Source organism: Electrona antarctica (assembly GCF_951216825.1).
Source record: "Electrona antarctica genome assembly, chromosome: 16".
Classification (NCBI taxonomy): Eukaryota; Metazoa; Chordata; class Actinopteri; order Myctophiformes; family Myctophidae; genus Electrona; species Electrona antarctica.
Window position 1 is genome coordinate 528,367 of NC_136797.1, and position 21,670 is coordinate 550,036.

The 21,670-nt window shown below is 45.4% G+C and overlaps 1 protein-coding gene across 3 annotated transcripts in view; it reads left to right on the plus strand.

Moving 5' to 3' along the window:
• Window positions 1–21,670, plus strand: part of mapkap1 (MAPK associated protein 1) — a 74,243-nt gene that overhangs the window by 39,608 nt on the left and 12,965 nt on the right. For all 3 annotated transcript variants that reach the window (XM_079523773.1, XM_079523774.1, XM_079523775.1), the window contains 3 exons: window positions 11,952–12,128; window positions 18,095–18,204; window positions 19,824–19,931. In XM_079523773.1, coding sequence (XP_079379899.1) covers window positions 11,952–12,128; window positions 18,095–18,204; window positions 19,824–19,931 — 395 coding nt within the window. The remainder of the gene's footprint in view (window positions 1–11,951; window positions 12,129–18,094; window positions 18,205–19,823; window positions 19,932–21,670) is intronic.

Sequence of the window (21,670 nt, forward strand, 5' to 3'; positions counted from 1 at the left end):
CATGGAGGTTTGGATCCACACTGTTGTTCCTCATGGAGGTTTGGATCCACACTGTTGTTCCTCATGGAGGTTTGGATGCACACTGTTGTTCCTCATGGAGGTTTGGATGTTCCTCATGGAGGTTTGGATCCACACTGTTGTTCCTCATGGAGGTTTGGATGCACACTGTTGTTCCTCATGGAGGTTTGGATGTTCCTCATGGAGGTTTGGATCCACACTGTTGTTCCTCATGGAGGTTTGGATGTTCCTCATGGAGGTTTGGATGCACACTGTTGTTCCTCATGGAGGTTTGGATACACACTGTTGTTCCTCATGGAGGTTTGGATGCACACTGTTGTTCCTCATGGAGGTTTGGATGTTCCTCATGGAGGTTTGGATGCACACTGTTGTTCCTCATGGAGGTTTGGATGCACACTGTTGTTCCTCATGGAGGTTTGGATACACACTGTTGTTCCTCATGGAGGTTTGGATGCACACTGTTGTTCCTCATGGAGGTTTGGATGTTCCTCATGGAGGTTTGGATCCACACTGTTGTTCCTCATGGAGGTTTGGATCCACACTGTTGTTCCTCATGGAGGTTTGGATCCACACTGTTGTTCCTCATGGAGGTTTGGATCCACACTGTTGTTCCTCATGGAGGTTTGGATGCACACTGTTGTTCCTCATGGAGGTTTGGATCCACACTGTTGTTCCTCATGGAGGTTTGGATGCACACTGTTGTTCCTCATGGAGGTTTGGATGTTCCTCATGGAGGTTTGGATCCACACTGTTGTTCCTCATGGAGGTTTGGATCCACACTGTTGTTCCTCATGGAGGTTTGTGTAGGATTCCTCTTTCCTCCTCTCTTCCTGTGTTTGGCCAACGCCCTACTAGGTGCAGTGAATGCACTGACGCTGATTTGTCAGGCAGTTGGGGAGTGATTGAGTGACAATCAGCTGAGTGTCAGTGGCAATGAGTGTCAGTCCAGATTTTAACCCTTTGCTCTCCATTTCTCCAAGTTGACTTCACAGACACAGACAGACAGATACAGAGATCTCCATGTGGGACACAGACAGACAGACAGACAGACAGACAGACAGGCAGGCGGGCAGGCGGGCAGGCGGACAGACGGACAGACGGACGGAAGGACGGATGTGCACACAAGCGGTACGCCAGTGCGCATGCGTCGTCAAAATTAATTCTGCGATGTCAATCAAGCGCCGGGAAGCGCATCTGCGTACCAACAGCTGGCGCCGCCCAGAATGATTATTATGGCCAGAATACTAGTAAAATCTGTAGCGAGAGCATTTCCCACCGACTGCCAATCAAAGTACGTCTTGGACAAGTGCACTGGCCATTGTGGCCAATCACAGCGCGTCCTTACTCAAACGAGGGAGGATCCATTTCCATGCTGCTCGCTGCTGGGAGGAGGGCGGTTCGGTTGACAGGAGTTTACTACTAAGAAATCCTGACACAAATGGTTCGGCTTCTCCGTTTCAGATGTGGAGCAAACTAAAAAGTAAAAGTTGTAAAAGGGGATGCTTTGGATGCTTTGCACTCTTCCCATTCGCCGCTGTGCTTATGTTTGTTTTCCGGGTGCTGGAGCAAGTTGCTCGTGTGCGATGCCGTCTCTCACAGCCTAGGCACCGTAGCCTGGCTAATAAGCCAGACTCAAATCACACTGTCGTGATTCGGTCTGGCTTATAGGCACCAGCCACTGACTTTTTACGGGTACAGGTTTTAGTTCCGACAGTGGGAAGAGTGCAAAGCATTGCGGACTGGCACTGCTGCTGCAGCCTGCACAACATGAAGCTTATCAACATGACAACACCGTGTCCCGACATACTGTCCCTTATTATCGTAAAGTCGGGTAGTGTACACTGTTTATTTTTGCACCGAGGAGCCATGTGTGTCTAACTGGGGCATGGGGCGACTGTGGCTCAAGAGGTAGAGCAGGTCGTCCAATGATCCATGGGTCGGCGGTTCGAATCCCGGCTCCTCCTGGCTACATGTCGAAGTGTCCTTGGGCAAGACACTGAACCCCAAATTGCTCCCGATGTGCTGGTTGGTGCCTTGCATGGCTTCCGCCACAATCGGTGTATGAATGTGTGTGTGAATGGGTGAATGTAATGCACAATCTATGTAAAGCGCCTTGGATAAAGGCGCTATATAAATGCACCATTTTAACTGTCTGAGTCTGACTGTACGTTGCCTCGGTAAAAACAAAAGGGAAGCCTGACGTATGCTTCGCTGTACGACCGACGTGTATGTTAAACAAATAGCTGATCTGCAAGCTCACAACGTGTCGCCTCCGCAACACGTTGTGAGCTAGTAGATCGGCTATTTAAAGCACCAAGTAACTCCTCCAGGTACTCCTCTGAGTAACTCCTCCAGGTACTCCTCTGAGTAACTCCTCCAGGTACTCCTCTGAGTAACTCCTCCAGGTACTCCTCTGAGTAACTCCTCCAGGTACTCCTCTGAGTAACTCCTCCAGGTACTCCTCTGAGTAACTCCTCCAGGTACTCCTCTGAGTTCTAGACCAGTGTTTCCCAACCTTTTTTGTCCCAGGGCACACTTTTCATAGCCTAAAAATCTCAGGGCACACCTAGATATACGGTGTATAGGCCTATCTATATATATATATATATATATATATATATACAGTGTTGGGAAAGTTCATTTATTTTAGACTTTATTGAATAAAAAAACCTTGGGGGATTAATAAAGTGACAACTTTTACAATATTACCATTATCCAAATGAATTCCTTATTATATATTTTGTTTAAATACATTTTGGAGAAAAAAATAGCTCATATGCAATGTGAAATGCCACCTAATTCTTAATCCTTTTCCTTGTCTTTATTATGGGCCAACTTGTGAAAGCTGCATGCTTTTATTGTGAAGGGTCTCAGTTCTCACAGCCTGCATATTTCCACGTGCTGAAAATAGCTGATCGACAAGCTCACAACACGTTGCGTCCGCAACGCGTTGTGAGCTTGTAAATCAGCCATTTTCAGCATGGAACACGTGTACGACGAAGAATAAATCAGGCATCACTGCGCTTCTGTGGAGGATTTTGTTCGCAGAACGAGGCGATCATGTATGGACACTTGGACAGCTATTTTTCGTGGCACATTATGTTTAATCACAACAACGTCACGTTTACTTTACCTCCTCAGTGTTTGGGTCGGGACATGTAGGACTGTATGTGTCTGCTGTCTACGTGCGCTCCAGTCTTACTGGAGGGGGCGAAATGTAGCGTCTTCTGGATGCATCTCTTTAGCATTAACATTTCAATGGCAGAGAGTCTATTGTTCCGTAGTTGTTGTTATCGCACGTCTAATGGTTAGACGTGTGACAACAACGACGACGCAACAATAGGAATCCTGCAGCTCAATAGGGGGAGGGTTAGTGTTAGGGTGAGTGTTACATTTTCGGTCAAATCAGGCGGCACACCTGGACACATCAAACGGCACAGTAAAGTACCGCGGGACACAGGTTGGGAAACACTGTTCTAGACCACAACGTTGTGTGCACCCCTGCATATACAGAGATCTCCATGTGGGACACAGACAGACAGACAGACAGACAGACAGACAGACATACAGACAGACAGACAGACAGACAGACAGACAGACAGACAGACAGACAGACAGACAGACAGATACAGAGATCTCCATGTGGGACACAGACAGACAGACAGACAGACAGACAGACAGACAGATCTCCATGTGGGACACAGACAGACAGATACAGAGATCTCCATGTGGGACACAGACAGACAGATACAGAGATCTCCATGTGGGACACAGACAGACATATACAGAGATCTCCATGTGGGACACAGACAGACAGACAGACAGACAGACAGACAGACAGACATACATACAGACAGACAGACAGACAGACAGACAGACAGACAGACAGACAGACAGACAGACAGACAGACAGACAGACAGACAGACAGACAGACAGATACAGAGATCTCCATGTGGGACACAGACAGACAGATACCGAGATCTCCATGTGGGACACAGACAGACAGATACAGAGATCTCCATGTGGGACACAGACAGACAGATACAGAGATCTCCATGTGGGACACAGACAGACAGTTAAAACAGGTGCTGTGACAAGTTAACAACAGGTATTATTAGGTTCCCAAGTTGCATCGTTCTCAAGTAGGCCAGTGGCCGACGGGCACGTACAGGTCTAGTTTATAATAATGTATCATTGTTCTCAGATATAGTTATAATAATGTATCATTGTTCTCAGATGCCCATCATTATTTCGTTTCCTGCTTCCTTCACCTAGAACAAATGTTAACCCATTCTGGGCGGGAACCCCTTTTGGTGTTTTAAGCATTATGTAATACTTTAGCTATTGAAAAATAGCAGATCTACAAGCTCGTAGCGTGGCACTCGGTGCCGCGCTACGAGCTTGTAGATCTGGTATTTTTGAAAAATCGTCAAAATGTGGCGCAAATCTTTGAGCGAACGTTTTTAACTCAAATCTTTGCTCCTGGGGGGGTCGCTGGAACTCCGTATTTTCAGATGGGGGTCAGAGCCAATTACAGATAATCTTGGAGGTCCTTGACATGAAAATGTTTGAGAACCACTGATATAGAAACATGAGGGTTTAACCCTGTGAGAACCACTGATATAGAAACATGGGTTTAACCCTGTGAGAACCACTGATATAGAAACATAGGGTTTAACCCTGTGAGAACCACTGATATAGAAACATGAGGTTTTAACCCTGTGAGAACCACTGATATAGAAACATGAGGTTTTAACCCTGTGAGAACCACTGATATAGAAACATGGGTTTAACCCTGTGAGAACCACTGATATAGAAACATGGGTTTAACCCTGTGAGAACCACTGATATAGAAACATGGGTTTTTAACCCTGTGAAAACCACTGATATAGAAACATCAGGGTTTAACCCTGCAGTGATGTAAATAGGTTTTCAATGTAATGAGTCCCGGGATGCACAGGTGGTCATTCTAATGAGTCCCAAAAAAGTCTAATGAGTCCCAAAAAAAATCACACCTGTGTGAAGTGAGGGGATGCAACTCCGTGTGGGGGTTCGCGGGGGGGGGGGGTGTTCCAGACCCCCAGGAACACGCCCAGGGGGCCGGGCCTGTTCTGGCGTGCCGCGTCGCGTCCGAAACGGTTGAGAATGACAGAGTTACCGTGTGTAGCGGCCCCTCTACTGTACTGTAATGTACTGGCACCCCCGAAAGCATACAGTTAATACGTGCGTGCGTGTTTGTGTGTGCATTAGGTTGCGCACAGATGGTGAAAAACAACCATGCTGTTTTCGTGCTCATACCCAGACACCCAGACACCCAGCCACCCGCCCACACACATAGCTCCGTAAGGGAGTGGTTGCACCACTCAAAAAGAATAATAATAAAACATTTTTTATTTTATTTTATAAAACAAAAATATATAAACATATCAAATAGGCCTATACAGTAATTTTTAATGTAGGCTAGTAGTATTAGCAAGCACAACTCAGTAAGACATACTAATAGTGGGCAACAGTGGATTTAACATAGCTTAAACCAACCAAAAGTTGTTTGCAGTTGCAATTATTATACTTAGTCAAAATATCCGCGTGTGTTACACAATGTGTGTTTCCCATTGAATCGGGTCTGCTTGTCACGCTAAAACATGTTCCCCTAAATATTTCTGTCGGAGGCAGCGCCGTTTAGTTGAGAGAGTTGCGACATCTCCATTCACTGCTTATTCGTGGGGCTGCATGCGTCACTGATCACTCCATTGTCGTCACTCTCCGTCTCTAAACGGCTCTAGTCTTAGAGGCTGCGCTCAGTCAGAGCCAACATGGCGGCGCACATCGCGCTGTGTTGACAATGTTGTTACAGACTAGTGGTTCTACAAGAACGATTCCTACGTGGATTTTATGTTTTATAACATAGGATGAGGTCGGATGTGGGCATGCAAAATGATCGTGTCCGTAGATTATTGTTTTACCGCATTTTTCCCCCCACGATTTCTTTTTTTCCCCACGTGGATTATTATTACTGTGTATGCTGACTGAGTACAGCAGTGCATCCCGTTGATGCAGAGGTTGAGCGGAGTTAGCGTCCCAAAACTATAAAGTGCGTTTTGGGACGCAAAACGCACCCTATTTACATCACTGCCCTGTGAGAACCACTGATATAGAAACATGATGTTTTAACCCTGTGAGAACCACTGATATAGAAACATGTTTTAACCCTGTGAGAACCACTGATATAGAAACATGGTGTTTTAACCCTGTGAGAACCACTGATATAGAAACATGATGTTTTAACCCTGTGAGAACCACTGATATAGAAACATGAGGTTTAACCCTGTGAGAACCACTGATATAGAAACATGGGTTTTTAACCCTGTGAGAACCACTGATATAGAAACATGTTTTTTTCAGAAAACTGTCAGGATTCAGAAGGAATTTGTAGACGTCAAGCCTAAATGGGTTAAACAAAGAACAGCTAATTCCAGAGCAATGGGTTAGGGTGACCTATAAGGCTACAGATACACACTAGACTGGGTTAGGGTGACCTATAAGGCTACAGATACACACTAGACTGACCACACACTGGGTTAGGGTGACCTATAAGGCTACAGATACACACTAGACTGACCAGACTGGGTTAGGGTGACCTATAAGGCTACAGATACACACTAGACTGACCACAGAATGGGTTAGGGTGACCTATAAGGCTACAGATACACACTAGTCTGACCAACAGACTGGGTTAGGGTGACCTATAAGGCTACAGATACACACTAGACTGGGTTAGGGTGACCTATTATACATGTAACCAGAGGCTACAGATACACACTAGACTGACCACAGAATGGGTTAGGGTGACCTATAAGGCTACAGATACACACTAGACTGACCAGACTGGGTTAGGGTGACCTATAAGGCTACAGATACACACTAGACTGACCACGGACTGGGTTAGGGTGACCTATAAGGCTACAGATACACACTAGACTGACCACAGACTCATTATTAAAATATACAATCTTTATTGGAAAATGCAAAATATAAAACAGACTTTATTACGAGCAATGTATCACAAGGTTAACAATACAAGTAGGGACAGGTGTTAAACCACACATGAATACAGACTCTCTCCCTGACCACCTGAACGCCTTCTCGGAAGTTGATTTAGTGTGAGGCTAGCCTGAGCTAACGCTAGACATTTCTGGCCAAGATGGGAGGGCCGCGGCTCAGATTTACGCACCCCCCCCCCCCCCCCCCCCCCCAGTGCAGCACTGTTATTGTGTCGACCAGAAGCAGAAACCACTGGTTGCTGGAGTATACCATTCTAACGGACTGTCAAAGTTATTTCCACAGAGTCGGCACACGTTTGTTTTTTTCTTAGACGGTGTGGTGGGTTCTTCAGCCATTCTCCTCATTTTCCTCACATAGCCTCGTTTGAAGTTCCACTGGTAATGATTTCCTCACGGTGTTATTTTGAGGGGTGCACACCGCTCAGAGTCCTGCTTGTAGGTCTGCAATTTTTTGAAAAATCGAAGAACGACTGACATAGAAACATAGCTTTTTCAGAAAACTGTCATTTTCAAACAGAGATTTTTAGAATCTGATCTCAGGTCAAAATGGGTTAATCATACACATCCCGGAAATACTAATAAAAACATCAACGCTAATGAGAGAGACAAAGTTACACTTTACTGAATGCCTGCACTGCCCTCACTGTGGGAGACGCCACACACTGCCCTCAGGGTGGGAGACGCCACACACTGCCCTCACTGTGGGAGACGCCACACACTGCCCTCAGGGTGGGAGACGCCACACACTGCCCTCACTGTGGGAGACGCCACACACTGCCCTCACTGTGGGAGACGCCACACACTGCCCTCACTGTGGGAGACGCCACACACTGCCCTCAGGGTGGGAGACGCCACACACTGCCCTCAGGGTGGGAGACGCCACACACTGCCCTCAGGGTGGGAGACGCCACACACTGCCCTCACTGTGGGAGACGCCACACACTGCCCTCAGGGTGGGAGACGCCACACACTGCCCTCACTGTGGGAGACGCCACACACTGCCCTCACTGTGGGAGACGCCACACACTGCCCTCACTGTGGGAGACGCCACACACTGCCCTCACTGTGGGAGACGCCACACACTGCCCTCACTGTGGGAGACGCCACACACTGCCCTCAGGGTGGGAGACGCCACACACTGCCCTCACTGTGGGAGACGCCACACACTGCCCTCAGGGTGGGAGACGCCACACACTGCCCTCACTGTGGGAGACGCCACACACTGCCCTCACTGTGGGAGACGCCACACACTGCCCTCACTGTGGGAGACGCCACACACTGCCCTCAGGGTGGGAGACGCCACACACTGCCCTCAGGGTGGGAGACGCCACACACTGCCCTCACTGTGGGAGACGCCACACACTGCCCTCACTGTGGGAGACGCCACACACTGCCCTCACTGTGGGAGACGCCACACACTGCCCTCAGGGTGGGAGACGCCACACACTGCCCTCAGGGTGGGAGACGCCACACACTGCCCTCAGGGTGGGAGACGCCACACACTGCCCTCACTGTGGGAGACGCCACACACTGCCCTCAGGGTGGGAGACGCCACACACTGCCCTCAGGGTGGGAGACGCCACACACTGCCCTCACTGTGGGAGACGCCACAAACTGCCCTCACTGTGGGACCTTAACACTACTCACCCCAAACACTTTATACTCTCTCTCTAAGGCTACTCACCTTAACACTACTCACCCCAAACACTTTATACTCTCTCTCTAAGGCTACTCACCTTAACACTACTCACCCCACACACTTTATACTCTCTCTCTAAGGCTACTCACCTTAACACTACTCACCCCAAACACTTTATACTCTCTCTCTAAGGCTACTCACCTTAACACTACTCACCCCAAACACTTTATACTCTCTCTCTAAGGCTACTCACCTTAACACTACTCACCCCAAACACTTTATACTCTCTCTCTAAGGCTACTCACCTTAACACTACTCACCCCACACACTTTATACTCTCTCTCTAAGGCTACTCACCTTAACACTACTCACCCCAAACACTTTATACTCTCTCTCTAAGGCTACTCACCTTAACACTACTCACCCCAAACACTTTATACTCTCTCTCTAAGGCTACTCACCTTAACACTACTCACCCCAAACACTTTATACTCTCTCTCTAAGGCTACTCACCTTAACACTACTCACCCCAAACACTTTATACTCTCTCTCTAAGGCTACTCACCTTAACACTACTCACCCCAAACACTTTATACTCTCTCTCTAAGGCTACTCACCTTAACACTACTCACCCCAAACACTTTATACTCTCTCTCTAAGGCTACTCACCTTAACACTACTCACCCCAAACACTTTATACTCTCTCTCTAAGGCTACTCACCTTAACACTACTCACCCCAAACACTTTATACTCTCTCTCTAAGGCTACTCACCTTAACACTACTCACCCCAAACACTTTATACTCTCTCTCTAAGGCTACTCACCTTAACACTACTCACCCCAAACACTTTATACTCTCTCTCTAAGGCTACTCACCTTAACACTACTCACCCCAAACACTTTATACTCTCTCTCTAAGGCTACTCACCTTAACACTACTCACCCCAAACACTTTATACTCTCTCTCTAAGGCTACTCACCTTAACACTACTCACCCCAAACACTTTATACTCTCTCTCTCTCTCGTTGCATCTCTCTCTCGTCACGGTTTTGCGGAAGGGTTTGTTCCAGCTCTCTTCTGGAGACACTGAAGTTCAAGTTGACGCCAGAGACACGCCCACACTATTCGTCATCACCCCAAGCTGCCCCCACCCCACCCCACCCCAACCCCCTCCACCCGATACCGGGTACTCCATAAGCCCAAAGCTTATTGATACCGGGTACTCCATAAGCCCAAAGCTTATTGATACCGGGTACTCCATAAGCCCAAAGCTTATTGATACCGGGTACTCTATAAGCCCAAAGCTTATTGATACCGGGTACTCTATAAGCCCAAAGCTTATTGATACCGGGTACTCCATAAGCCCAAAGCTTATTGATACCGGGTACTCGATAAGCCTAAAGCTTATTGATACCGGGTACTCCATAAACCCAAAGCTTATTTATACCGGGTACTCCATAAGCCCAAAGCTTATTGATACCGGGTACTCCATAAGCCCAAAGCTTATCGATACCGGGTACTCCATAAGCCCAAAGCTTATCGATACCGGGTACTCCATAAGCCCAAAGCTTATCGATACCGGGTACTCCATAAGCCCAAAGCTTATTGATACCGGGTACTGGATAAGCCCAAAGCTTATCGATACCGGGTACTGGATAAGCCCAAAGCTTATCGATACCGGGTACTCTATAAGCCCAAAGCTTATCGATACCGGGTACTCGATAAGCCCAAAGCTTATCGATACCGGGTACTGGATAAGCCCAAAGCTTATCGATACCGGGTACTGGATAAGCCCAAAGCTTATCGATACCGGGTACTCCATAAGCCCAAAGCTTATCGATACCGGGTACTCGATAAGCCCAAAGCTTATCGATACCGGGTACTGGATAAGCCCAAAGCTTATCGATACCGGGTACTGGATAAGCCCAAAGCTTATCGATACCGGGTACTCTATAAGCCCAAAGCTTATCGATACCGGGTACTCTATAAGCCCAAAGCTTATTGATACCGGGTACTCCATAAGCCCAAAGCTTATCGATACCGGGTACTCGATAAGCCCAAAGCTTATCGATACCGGGTACTCGATAAGCCCAAAGCTTATCGATACCGGGTACTGGATAAGCCCAAAGCTTATCGATACCGGGTACTGGATAAGCCCAAAGCTTATCGATACCGAGTACTGGATAAGCCCAAAGCTTATCGATACCGGGTACTGGATAAGCCCAAAGCTTATTGATACCGGGTACTGGATAAGCCCAAAGCTTATCGATACCGGGTACTGGATAAGCCCAAAGCTTATCGATACCGGGTACTGGATAAGCCCAAAGCTTATCGATACCGGGTACTGGATAAGCCCAAAGCTTATCGATACCGGGTACTGGATAAGCCCAAAGCTTATCGATACCGGGTACTCTATAAGCCCAAAGCTTATCGATACCGGGTACTGGATAAGCCCAAAGCTTATCGATACCGGGTACTGGATAAGTCTAAAGCTTATCGATACCGGGTACTGGATAAGCCCAAAGCTTATCGATACCGGGTACTGGATAAGCCCAAAGCTTATCGATACCGGGTACTGGATAAGCCCAAAGCTTATCGATACCGGGTACTCTATAAGCCCAAAGCTTATCGATACCGGGTACTCTATAAGCCCAAAGCTTATCGATACCGGGTACTCGATAAGCCCAAAGCTTTTCGATACCGGGTACTGGATAAGCCCAAAGCTTATCGATACCGGGTACTGGATAAGCCCAAAGCTTATCGATACCGAGTACTGGATAAGCCCAAAGCTTATCGATACCGGGTACTGGATAAGCCCAAAGCTTATTGATACCGGGTACTGGATAAGCCCAAAGCTTATTGATACCGGGTACTGGATAAGCCCAAAGCTTATCGATACCGGGTACTGGATAAGCCCAAAGCTTATCGATACCGGGTACTGGATAAGCCCAAAGCTTATCGATACCGGGTACTCTATAAGCCCAAAGCTTATCGATACCGGGTACTGGATAAGCCCAAAGCTTATCGATACCGGGTACTGGATAAGCCCAAAGCTTATCAATACCGGGTACTCCATAAGCTTGTAAGATTGTAAGATTCTCTCGGTTATCTGTTATCCAGCTCCAACATATCCAGAGATTGTGTTTCATCTGCAAACCAAACAACATGTGACATTTTATGATTATTTATGATTGAATGAAATGTTTTAATGTATTGATGTACTTGTACAGTGAGAACGTGTCGTCGTACTGCCTCCACATCGCCGAGGATGACGGTGAGGTTGACACAGACTTCCCTCCGCTCGACTCCAACGAACCCATCCATAAGTTTGGCTTCAGCACGCTGGCTCTGGTGGAGAAGTACTGTTCTCCTGGATTACTGTCTAAACAGAGTCTGTTCGTTAGGATGTAAGTATTACTACTAGTACTACTACTACTACTACTACTGCTACTGATACTACTGTTGGTTAGGATGTAAGTATTACTACTAGTACTACTACTACTACTACTGCTACTGATACTACTGTTGGTTAGGATGTAAGTATTACTACTAGTACTACTACTACTACTACTACTACTGTTGGTTAGGATGTAAGTATTACTACTAGTACTACTACTACTACTGCTACTGCTACTACTGTTGGTTAGGATGTAAGTATTACTACTAGTACTACTACTACTACTACTACTACTGTTGGTTAGGATGTAAGTATTACTACTAGTACTACTACTACTACTACTACTGCTACTGCTACTACTGTTGGTTAGGATGTAAGTATTACTACTAGTACTACTACTACTACTACTACTGTTGGTTAGGATGGAAGTATTACTACTAGTACTACTACTACTACTACTGCTACTGCTACTACTGTTGGTTAGGATGTAAGTATTACTACTAGTACTACTACTACTACTACTACTGTTGGTTAGGATGTAAGTATTACTACTAGTACTACTACTACTACTACTGCTACTGATACTACTGTTGGTTAGGATGTAAGTATTACTACTAGTACTACTACTACTACTACTACTACTGTTGGTTAGGATGTAAGTATTACTACTAGTACTACTACTACTACTACTGCTACTGATACTACTGTTGGTTAGGATGTAAGTATTACTACTAGTACTACTACTACTACTACTGATACTGATACTACTGTTGGTTAGGATGTAAGTATTACTACTAGTACTACTACTACTGCTACTGATACTACTGTTGGTTAGGATGTAAGTATTACTAATACTAGTACTGCTATTACTACTACTATTGTTGGTTAGGATGTATTATTTTGTATTAAGTACATATTATTATTACATATAGCTGCAAGCAGCGATAACACGGGACCAAGCAATGAGCCATTTTAGGCTGCTCAACAGTGCCACTTTAGGTCACCCAGCGGTATTTCAGCTGTTCGTACCCAAACATACAGACGGACAGACGAACAGACAGACAGACAGACAGACAGACAGACAGACAGACAGACAGACAGACAGACAGACAGACGAGGCATTAGTAATGCCTGTTCAAAGTGCCTGTTATCGCTGCTTGCAGCTATATTATTATTTGTAACCATTTTTCAGGTAATGGTCCATAGATTATGTCCTAGTCTGTCTATCTATGGTTCTATAGATTATGTGTAGAACATTTCACGCAAATTGCTCCAAAATCCCGGCAAAAAATCAGGTTGCCTTGATGCCTGACATCTAGCACCTGGCCTGAATATAGGCATTGAGATGTGAATATAGGTAGGTAGATAGGTAGATCTGAATATAGGCATTGAGATGTGAATATAGGTAGGTAGATAGGTAGATCTGAATATAGGCATTGAGATGTGAATATAGGTAGGTAGATAGGTAGATCTGAATATAGGCATTGAGATGTGAATATAGGTAGGTAGATAGGTAGATCTGAATATAGGCATCGAGATGTGAATATAGGTAGGTAGATAGGTAGATCTGAATATAGGCATTGAGATGTGAATATAGGTAGGTAGATAGGTAGATCTGAATATAGGCATTGAGATGTGAATATAGGTAGGTAGATAGGTAGATCTGAATATAGGCATTGAGATGTGAATATAGGTAGGTAGATAGGTAGATCTGAATATAGGCATTGAGATGTGAATATAGGTAGGTAGATAGGTAGATCTGAATATAGGCATTGAGATGTGAATATAGGTAGGTAGATAGGTAGATCTGAATATAGGCATTGAGATGTGAATATAGGTAGGTAGATAGGTAGATCTGAATATAGGCATTGAGATGTGAATATAGGTAGGTAGATAGGTAGATCTGAATATAGGCATTGAGATGTGAATATAGGTAGGTAGATAGGTAGATCTGAATATAGGCATTGAGATGTGAATATAGGTAGGTAGATAGGTAGATCTGAATATAGGCATCGAGATGTGAATATAGGTAGGTAGATAGGTAGATCTGAATATAGGCATCGAGATGTGAATATAGGTAGGTAGATAGGTAGATCTGAATATAGGCATCGAGATGTGAATATAGGTAGGTAGATAGGTAGATCTGAATATAGGCATCGAGATGTGAATATAGGTAGGTAGATAGGTAGATCTGAATATAGGCATCGAGATGTGAATATAGGTAGGTAGATAGGTAGATCTGAATATAGGCATTGAGATGTGAATATAGGTAGGTAGATAGGTAGATCTGAATATAGGCATTGAGATGTGAATATAGGTAGGTAGATAGGTAGATCTGAATATAGGCATTGAGATGTGAATATAGGTAGGTAGATAGGTAGATCTGAATATAGGCATCGAGATGTGAATATAGGTAGGTAGATAGGTAGATCTGAATATAGGCATCGAGATGTGAATATAGGTAGGTAGATAGGTAGATCTGAATATAGGCATCGAGATGTGAATATAGGTAGGTAGATAGGTAGATCTGAATATAGGCATCGAGATGTGAATATAGGTAGGTAGATAGGTAGATCTGAATATAGGCATTGAGATGTGAATATAGGTAGGTAGATAGGTAGATCTGAATATAGGCATTGAGATGTGAATATAGGTAGGTAGATAGGTAGATCTGAATATAGGCATTGAGATGTGAATATAGGTAGGTAGATAGGTAGATCTGAATATAGGCATCGAGATGTGAATATAGGTAGGTAGATAGGTAGATCTGAATATAGGCATCGAGATGTGAATATAGGTAGGTAGATAGGTAGATCTGAATATAGGCATCGAGATGTGAATATAGGTAGGTAGATAGGTAGATCTGAATATAGGCATCGAGATGTGAATATAGGTAGGTAGATAGGTAGATCTGAATATAGGCATCGAGATGTGAATATAGGTAGGTAGATAGGTAGATCTGAATATAGGCATCGAGATGTGAATATAGGTAGGTAGATAGGTAGATCTGAATATAGGCATTGAGATGTGAATATAGGTAGGTAGATAGGTAGATCTGAATATAGGCATTGAGATGTGAATATAGGTAGGTAGATAGGTAGATCTGAATATAGGCATTGAGATGTGAATATAGGTAGGTAGATAGGTAGATCTGAATATAGGCATTGAGATGTGAATATAGGTAGGTAGATAGGTAGATCTGAATATAGGCATTGAGATGTGAATATAGGTAGGTAGATAGGTAGATCTGAATATAGGCATTGAGATGTGAATATAGGTAGGTAGATAGGTAGATCTGAATATAGGTAGGTAGATAGGTAGATCTGAATATAGGTAGGTAGATAGGTAGATCTGAATATAGGCATTGAGATGTGAATATAGGTAGGTAGATAGGTAGATCTGAATATAGGCATTGAGATGTGAATATAGGTAGGTAGATAGGTAGATCTGAATATAGGCATTGAGATGTGAATATAGGTAGGTAGATAGGTAGATCTGAATATAGGTAGGTAGATAGGTAGATCTGAATATAGGTAGGTAGATAGGTAGATCTGAATATAGGCATTGAGATGTGAATATAGGTAGGTAGATAGGTAGATCTGAATATAGGCATTGAGATGTGAATATAGGTAGGTAGATAGGTAGATCTGAATATAGGCATTGAGATGTGAATATAGGTAGGTAGATAGGTAGATCTGAATATAGGCATTGAGATGTGAATATAGGTAGGTAGATAGGTAGATCTGAATATAGGCATTGAGATGTGAATATAGGTAGGTAGATAGGTAGATCTGAATATAGGCATTGAGATGTGAATATAGGTAGGTAGATAGGTAGATCTGAATATAGGCATTGAGATGTGAATATAGGTAGGTAGATAGGTAGATCTGAATATAGGTAGGTAGATAGGTAGATCTGAATATAGGTAGGTAGATAGGTAGATCTGAATATAGGTAGGTAGATAGGTAGATCTGAATATAGGTAGGTAGATAGGTAGATCTGAATATAGGTAGGTAGATAGGTAGATCTGAATATAGGTAGGTAGATAGGTAGATCTGAATATAGGTAGGTAGATAGGTAGATCTGAATATAGGCATTGAGATGTGAATATAGGTAGGTAGATAGGTAGATCTGAATATAGGCATTGAGATGTGAATATAGGTAGGTAGATAGGTAGATCTGAATATAGGCATTGAGATGTGAATATAGGTAGGTAGATAGGTAGATCTGAATATAGGCATTGAGATGTGAATATAGGTAGGTAGATAGGTAGATCTGAATATAGGCATTGAGATGTGAATATAGGTAGGTAGATAGGTAGATCTGAATATAGGTAGGTAGATAGGTAGATCTGAATATAGGTAGGTAGATAGGTAGATCTGAATATAGGTAGGTAGATAGGTAGATCTGAATATAGGTAGGTAGATAGGTAGATCTGAATATAGGCATTGAGATGTGAATATAGGTAGGTAGATAGGTAGATCTGAATATAGGCATTGAGATGTGAATATAGGTAGGTAGATAGGTAGATCTGAATATAGGCATTGAGATGTGAATATAGGTAGGTAGATAGGTAGATCTGAATATAGGCATTGAGATGTGAATATAGGTAGGTAGATAGGTAGATCTGAATATAGGCATTGAGATGTGAATATAGGTAGGTAGATAGGTAGATCTGAATATAGGCATTGAGATGTGAATATAGGTAGGTAGATAGGTAGATCTGAATATAGGCATTGAGATGTGAATATAGGTAGGTAGATAGGTAGATCTGAATATAGGCATTGAGATGTGAATATAGGTAGGTAGATAGGTAGATCTGAATATAGGCATTGAGATGTGAATATAGGTAGGTAGATAGGTAGATCTGAATATAGGCATTGAGATGTGAATATAGGTAGGTAGATCTGAATATAGGCATTGAGATGTGAATATAGGTAGGTAGATAGGTAGATCTGAATATAGGCATTGAGATGTGAATATAGGTAGGTAGATAGGTAGATCTGAATATAGGCATTGAGATGTGAATATAGGTAGGTAGATAGGTAGATCTGAATATAGGCATTGAGATGTGAATATAGGTAGGTAGATAGGTAGATCTGAATATAGGCATTGAGATGTGCCCACAATCTGCTCTGAGGGCGGAGTTTACTGGTCAAAGTGACAGATGTGTTCCCCATGAGTCAAGGAACATGTGGAAACAAGTGCCATGACTTTTGGCCAAACGAGGCATGATTTATGCCTGTTCAAAGGTTTCATTAAAACAAATGCTATAGCGCCCCCCTTTGGCCAATTAGAGTAAGACTGGATTCAGTGCCATTTGGCATGACCCTCTACCATACTGTAAACTTGTAAAGTGAAATAAGCATATGACGCTGCATGTATGCATTAGGGGCAGAAGAAGAATTTTCATTGGCTCATAAAACCCTCTCTCTCTCTCTCTCTCTCTCTCTCTCTCTCTCTCTCTCTCTCTCTCTCTCTCTCTCAGTAATGTGTTGTCTATGTCTCTCTCTGGCTCTCTGTCGCTCTCTCTCTCTCTCTCTCTCTCTCTCTCTCTCTCTCTCTCTCTCTCTCTCTCAGTAATGTGTTGTCTATGTCTCTCTCTCTCTCTCTCGCTCTCTATCAGTAATGTGTTGTCTATGTCTCTCTCTCTCTCTCTCGCTCTCTCTCTCTCTCTCTCTCTCTCTCAGTAATGTGTTGTCTATGTCTCTCTCTCTCGCTCTCTCTCAGTAATGTGTTGTCTATGTCTCTCTCTCTCTCTCTCTCTCTCTCTCTCTCTCTCTCTCTCTCTCTCTCTCTCTCTCTCTCAGTAATGTGTTGTCTATGTCTCTCTCTCTCTCTCTCTCTCTCGCTCTCTCTCTCTCTCTCAGTAATGTGTTGTCTATGTCTCTCTCTCTCTCTCTCTCTCTCTCTCTCTCTCTCTCTCTCTCTCTCTCTCTCGCTCTCAGTAATGCGTTGTCTATGTCTCTCTCCCAGTAACGCGGCCCATGGCTTCTCTCTCATCCCGGTGGACAGCCTGAAGGTCACCATGAAGGACATCCTCCAGAAAGCTCTGAAGAAGAGGAAAGGCTCCCAGAAGGGCTCTGGTAAATGTAGTCCATAAAACCCACTATCTGTAAGACTACAGATAGTATAGAACCACAATCTGTAGTCCATAAAACCACTTCTTGGTCGAATCTGTAGTCCATAAAACCACTTCCTGGTCGAATCTGTAGTCCATAAAACAATTGTGTTCTGATCACTCCCTGTATTGTTATAGGCTGTTAATGTGTTGTATTAATTCATAATTGTCTCGCTAATATTTACCTCAATAATTCCTTTTCTGCCAGCCACTTATATATTCGTACCCCCCAGCTATGGGACGTTATCTGCCAGCTACGTACAATTTAGGCATTTAGCAGACGCTCTTAATCCAGAGCGATTTACATTAGGCAAGAACAAAAGTATGGGAATACATCACGTATATAAAATGCATTTATCAAGAAACATGCGTAAGCTAAGAACCCAAGGCAACGCCTCTGTCACCCTCCAGCACCATGATCTTTGCACACAGCCCCTTTCACCTCCAGTCAAAGTAGGATGTTCAAAGCCTCATAACTCTGAATCTACGAGAGCTGTCCATGGTTCTGAATCTACGAGAGCTGTCCGTGGTTCTGAATCTACGAGAGCTGTCCATGGTTCTGAATCTACGAGAGCTGTCCATGGTTCTGAATCTACGAGAACTGTCCATGCTTCTGAATCTACGAGAGCTGTCCATGCTTCTGAATCTACGAGAGCTGTCCATGGTTCTGAATCTACGAGAGCTGTCCATGGTTCTGAATCTACGAGAGCTGTCCATGGTTCTGAATCTACAAGAGCTGTCCAAGGTTCTGAATCTACGAGAGCTGTCCATGGTTCTGAATCTACGAGAGCTGTCCGTGGTTCTGAATCTACGAGAGCTGTCCGTGGTTCTGAATCTACGAGAGCTGTCCGTGGTTCTGAATCTACGAGAACTGTCCATGCTTCTGAATCTACGAGAGCTGTCCATGCTTCTGAATCTACGAGAGCTGTCCATGGTTCTGAATCTACGAGAGCTGTCCATGGTTCTGAATCTACGAGAGCTGTCCAAGGTTCTGAATCTACGAGAGCTGTCCATGGTTCTGAATCTACGAGAGCTGTCCGTGGTTCTGAATCTACGAGAGCTGTCCATGGTTCTGAATCTACGAGAGCTGTCCATGGTTCTGAATCTACGAGAGCTGTCCGTGGTTCTGAATCTACGAGAGCTGTCCGTGGTTCTGAATCTACGAGAGCTGTCCGTGGTTCTGAATCTACGAGAACTGTCCATGCTTCTGAATCTACGAGAGCTGTCCATGCTTCTGAATCTACGAGAGCTGTCCGTGGTTCTGAATCTACGAGAGCTGTCCATGGTTCTGAATCTACGAGAGCTGTCCGTGGTTCTGAATCTACGAGAGCTGTCCATGGTTCTGAATCTACGAGAGCTGTCCGTGGTTCTGAATCTACGAGAGCTGACCGTGGTTATTTCTCTGGCTCAGATTGAGCTGGATTGAACAATGCGACGATGTTAGCGGCTCAATGCTAAATCCCGGTTACCGCGCTGCTAGGAATGGAATGCTTCTGAAGACTATTCAATAGACGATTATATAGCTAATCTATCTGTGTTGTGATAGGCTGATACATTGACTCTGCCTGCCCTGTGTTGTGATAGGTCCAAAGTATCGCCTGGAGCGTCAGACGGAGCCCAACGTGGGCGTCGACCTCGACTGTTCCCTGGAGAGCCAATCCACGCTGGAGTTCTGCCTGGTCCGAGAAAACAGTGAGTTCTGATTGGTCAGAGAGAACAGTGAGTTCTGATTGGTCGGAGAGAACAGTGAGTTCTGATTGGTCCGAGAAAACAGTGAGTTCCTCCTGATTAGTCAGAAATACATTATCTGGGTTAGGGTTAGGGTTGTCTAAAGTAACGCCAAAACCTCCTCACTGTGTAGCCAACAAGGGGCCAAACCTCCTCACTGTGTAGCCAACGAGGGGCCAAACCTCCCCACTGTGTAGCCAACAAGGGGCCAAACCTCCTCACTGTGTAGCCAACGAGGGGCCAAACCTCCTCACTGTGTAGCCAACAAGGGGCCAAACCTCCCCACTGTGTAGCCAACAAGGGGCCAAACCTCCTCACTGTGTAGCCAACAAGGGGCCAAACCTCCTCACTGTGTAGCCAACGAGGGGCCAAACCTCCCCACTGTGTAGCCAACAAGGGGCCAAACCTCCCCACTGTGTAGCCAACAAGGGGCCAAACCTCCCACTGTGTAGCCAACAAGGGGCCAAACCTCCTCACTGTGTAGCCAACAAGGGGCCAAACCTCCTCACTGTGTAGCCAACGAGGGGCCAAACCTCCTCACTGTGTAGCCAACGAGGGGCCAAACCTCCTCACTGTGTAGCCAACAAGGGGCCAAACCTCCTCACTGTGTAGCCAACGAGGGGCCAAACCTCCCCACTGTGTAGCCAACGAGGGGCCAAACCTCCCCACTGTGTAGCCAACAAGGGGCCAAACCTCCTCACTGTGTAGCCAACGAGGGGCCAAACCTCACTGTGTAGCCAACAAGGGGCCAAACCTCCCCACTGTGTAGCCAACGAGGGGCCAAACCTCCTCACTGTGTAGCCAACAAGGGGCCAAACCTCCTCACTGTGTAGCCAACGAGGGGCCAAACCTCCTAACTGTGTAGCCAACAAGGGGCCAAACCTCCTCACTGTGTAGCCAACAAGGGGCCAAACCTCCTCACTGTGTAGCCAACGAGGGGCCAAACCTCACTGTGTAGCCAACAAGGGGCCAAACCTCCTCACTGTGTAGCCAACAAGGGGCCAAACCTCCTCACTGTGTAGCCAACGAGGGGCCAAACCTCACTGTGTAGCCAACGAGGGGCCAAACCTCCTCACTGTGTAGCCAACAAGGGGCCAAACCTCCTCACTGTGTAGCCAACGAGGGGCCAAACCTCCTCACTGTGTAGCCAACAAGGGGCCAAACCTCCTCACTGTGTAGCCAACGAGGGGCCAAACCTCCTCACTGTGTAGCCAACAAGGGGCCAAACCTCCTCACTGTGTAGCCAACAAGGGGCCAAACCTCCCCACTGTGTAGCCAACGAGGGGCCAAACCTGCTCACTGTGTAGCCAACAAGGGGCCAAACCTCCTCACTGTGTAGCCAACAAGGGGCCAAACCTCCCCACTGTGTAGCCAACGAGGGGCCAAACCTCCTCACTGTGTAGCCAACGAGGGGCCAAACCTCCTCACTGTGTAGCCAACGAGGGGCCAAACCTCCTCACTGTGTAGCCAACAAGGGGCCAAACCTCCTCACTGTGTAGCCAACAAGGGGCCAAACCTCCTCACTGTGTAGCCAACAAGGGGCCAAACCTCCCCACTGTGTAGCCAACAAGGGGCCAAACCTCCCCACTGTGTAGCCAACGAGGGGCCAAACCTCCTCACTGTGTAGCCAACAAGGGGCCAAACCTCCTCACTGTGTAGCCAACGAGGGGCCAAACCTCCCCACTGTGTAGCCAACGAGGGGC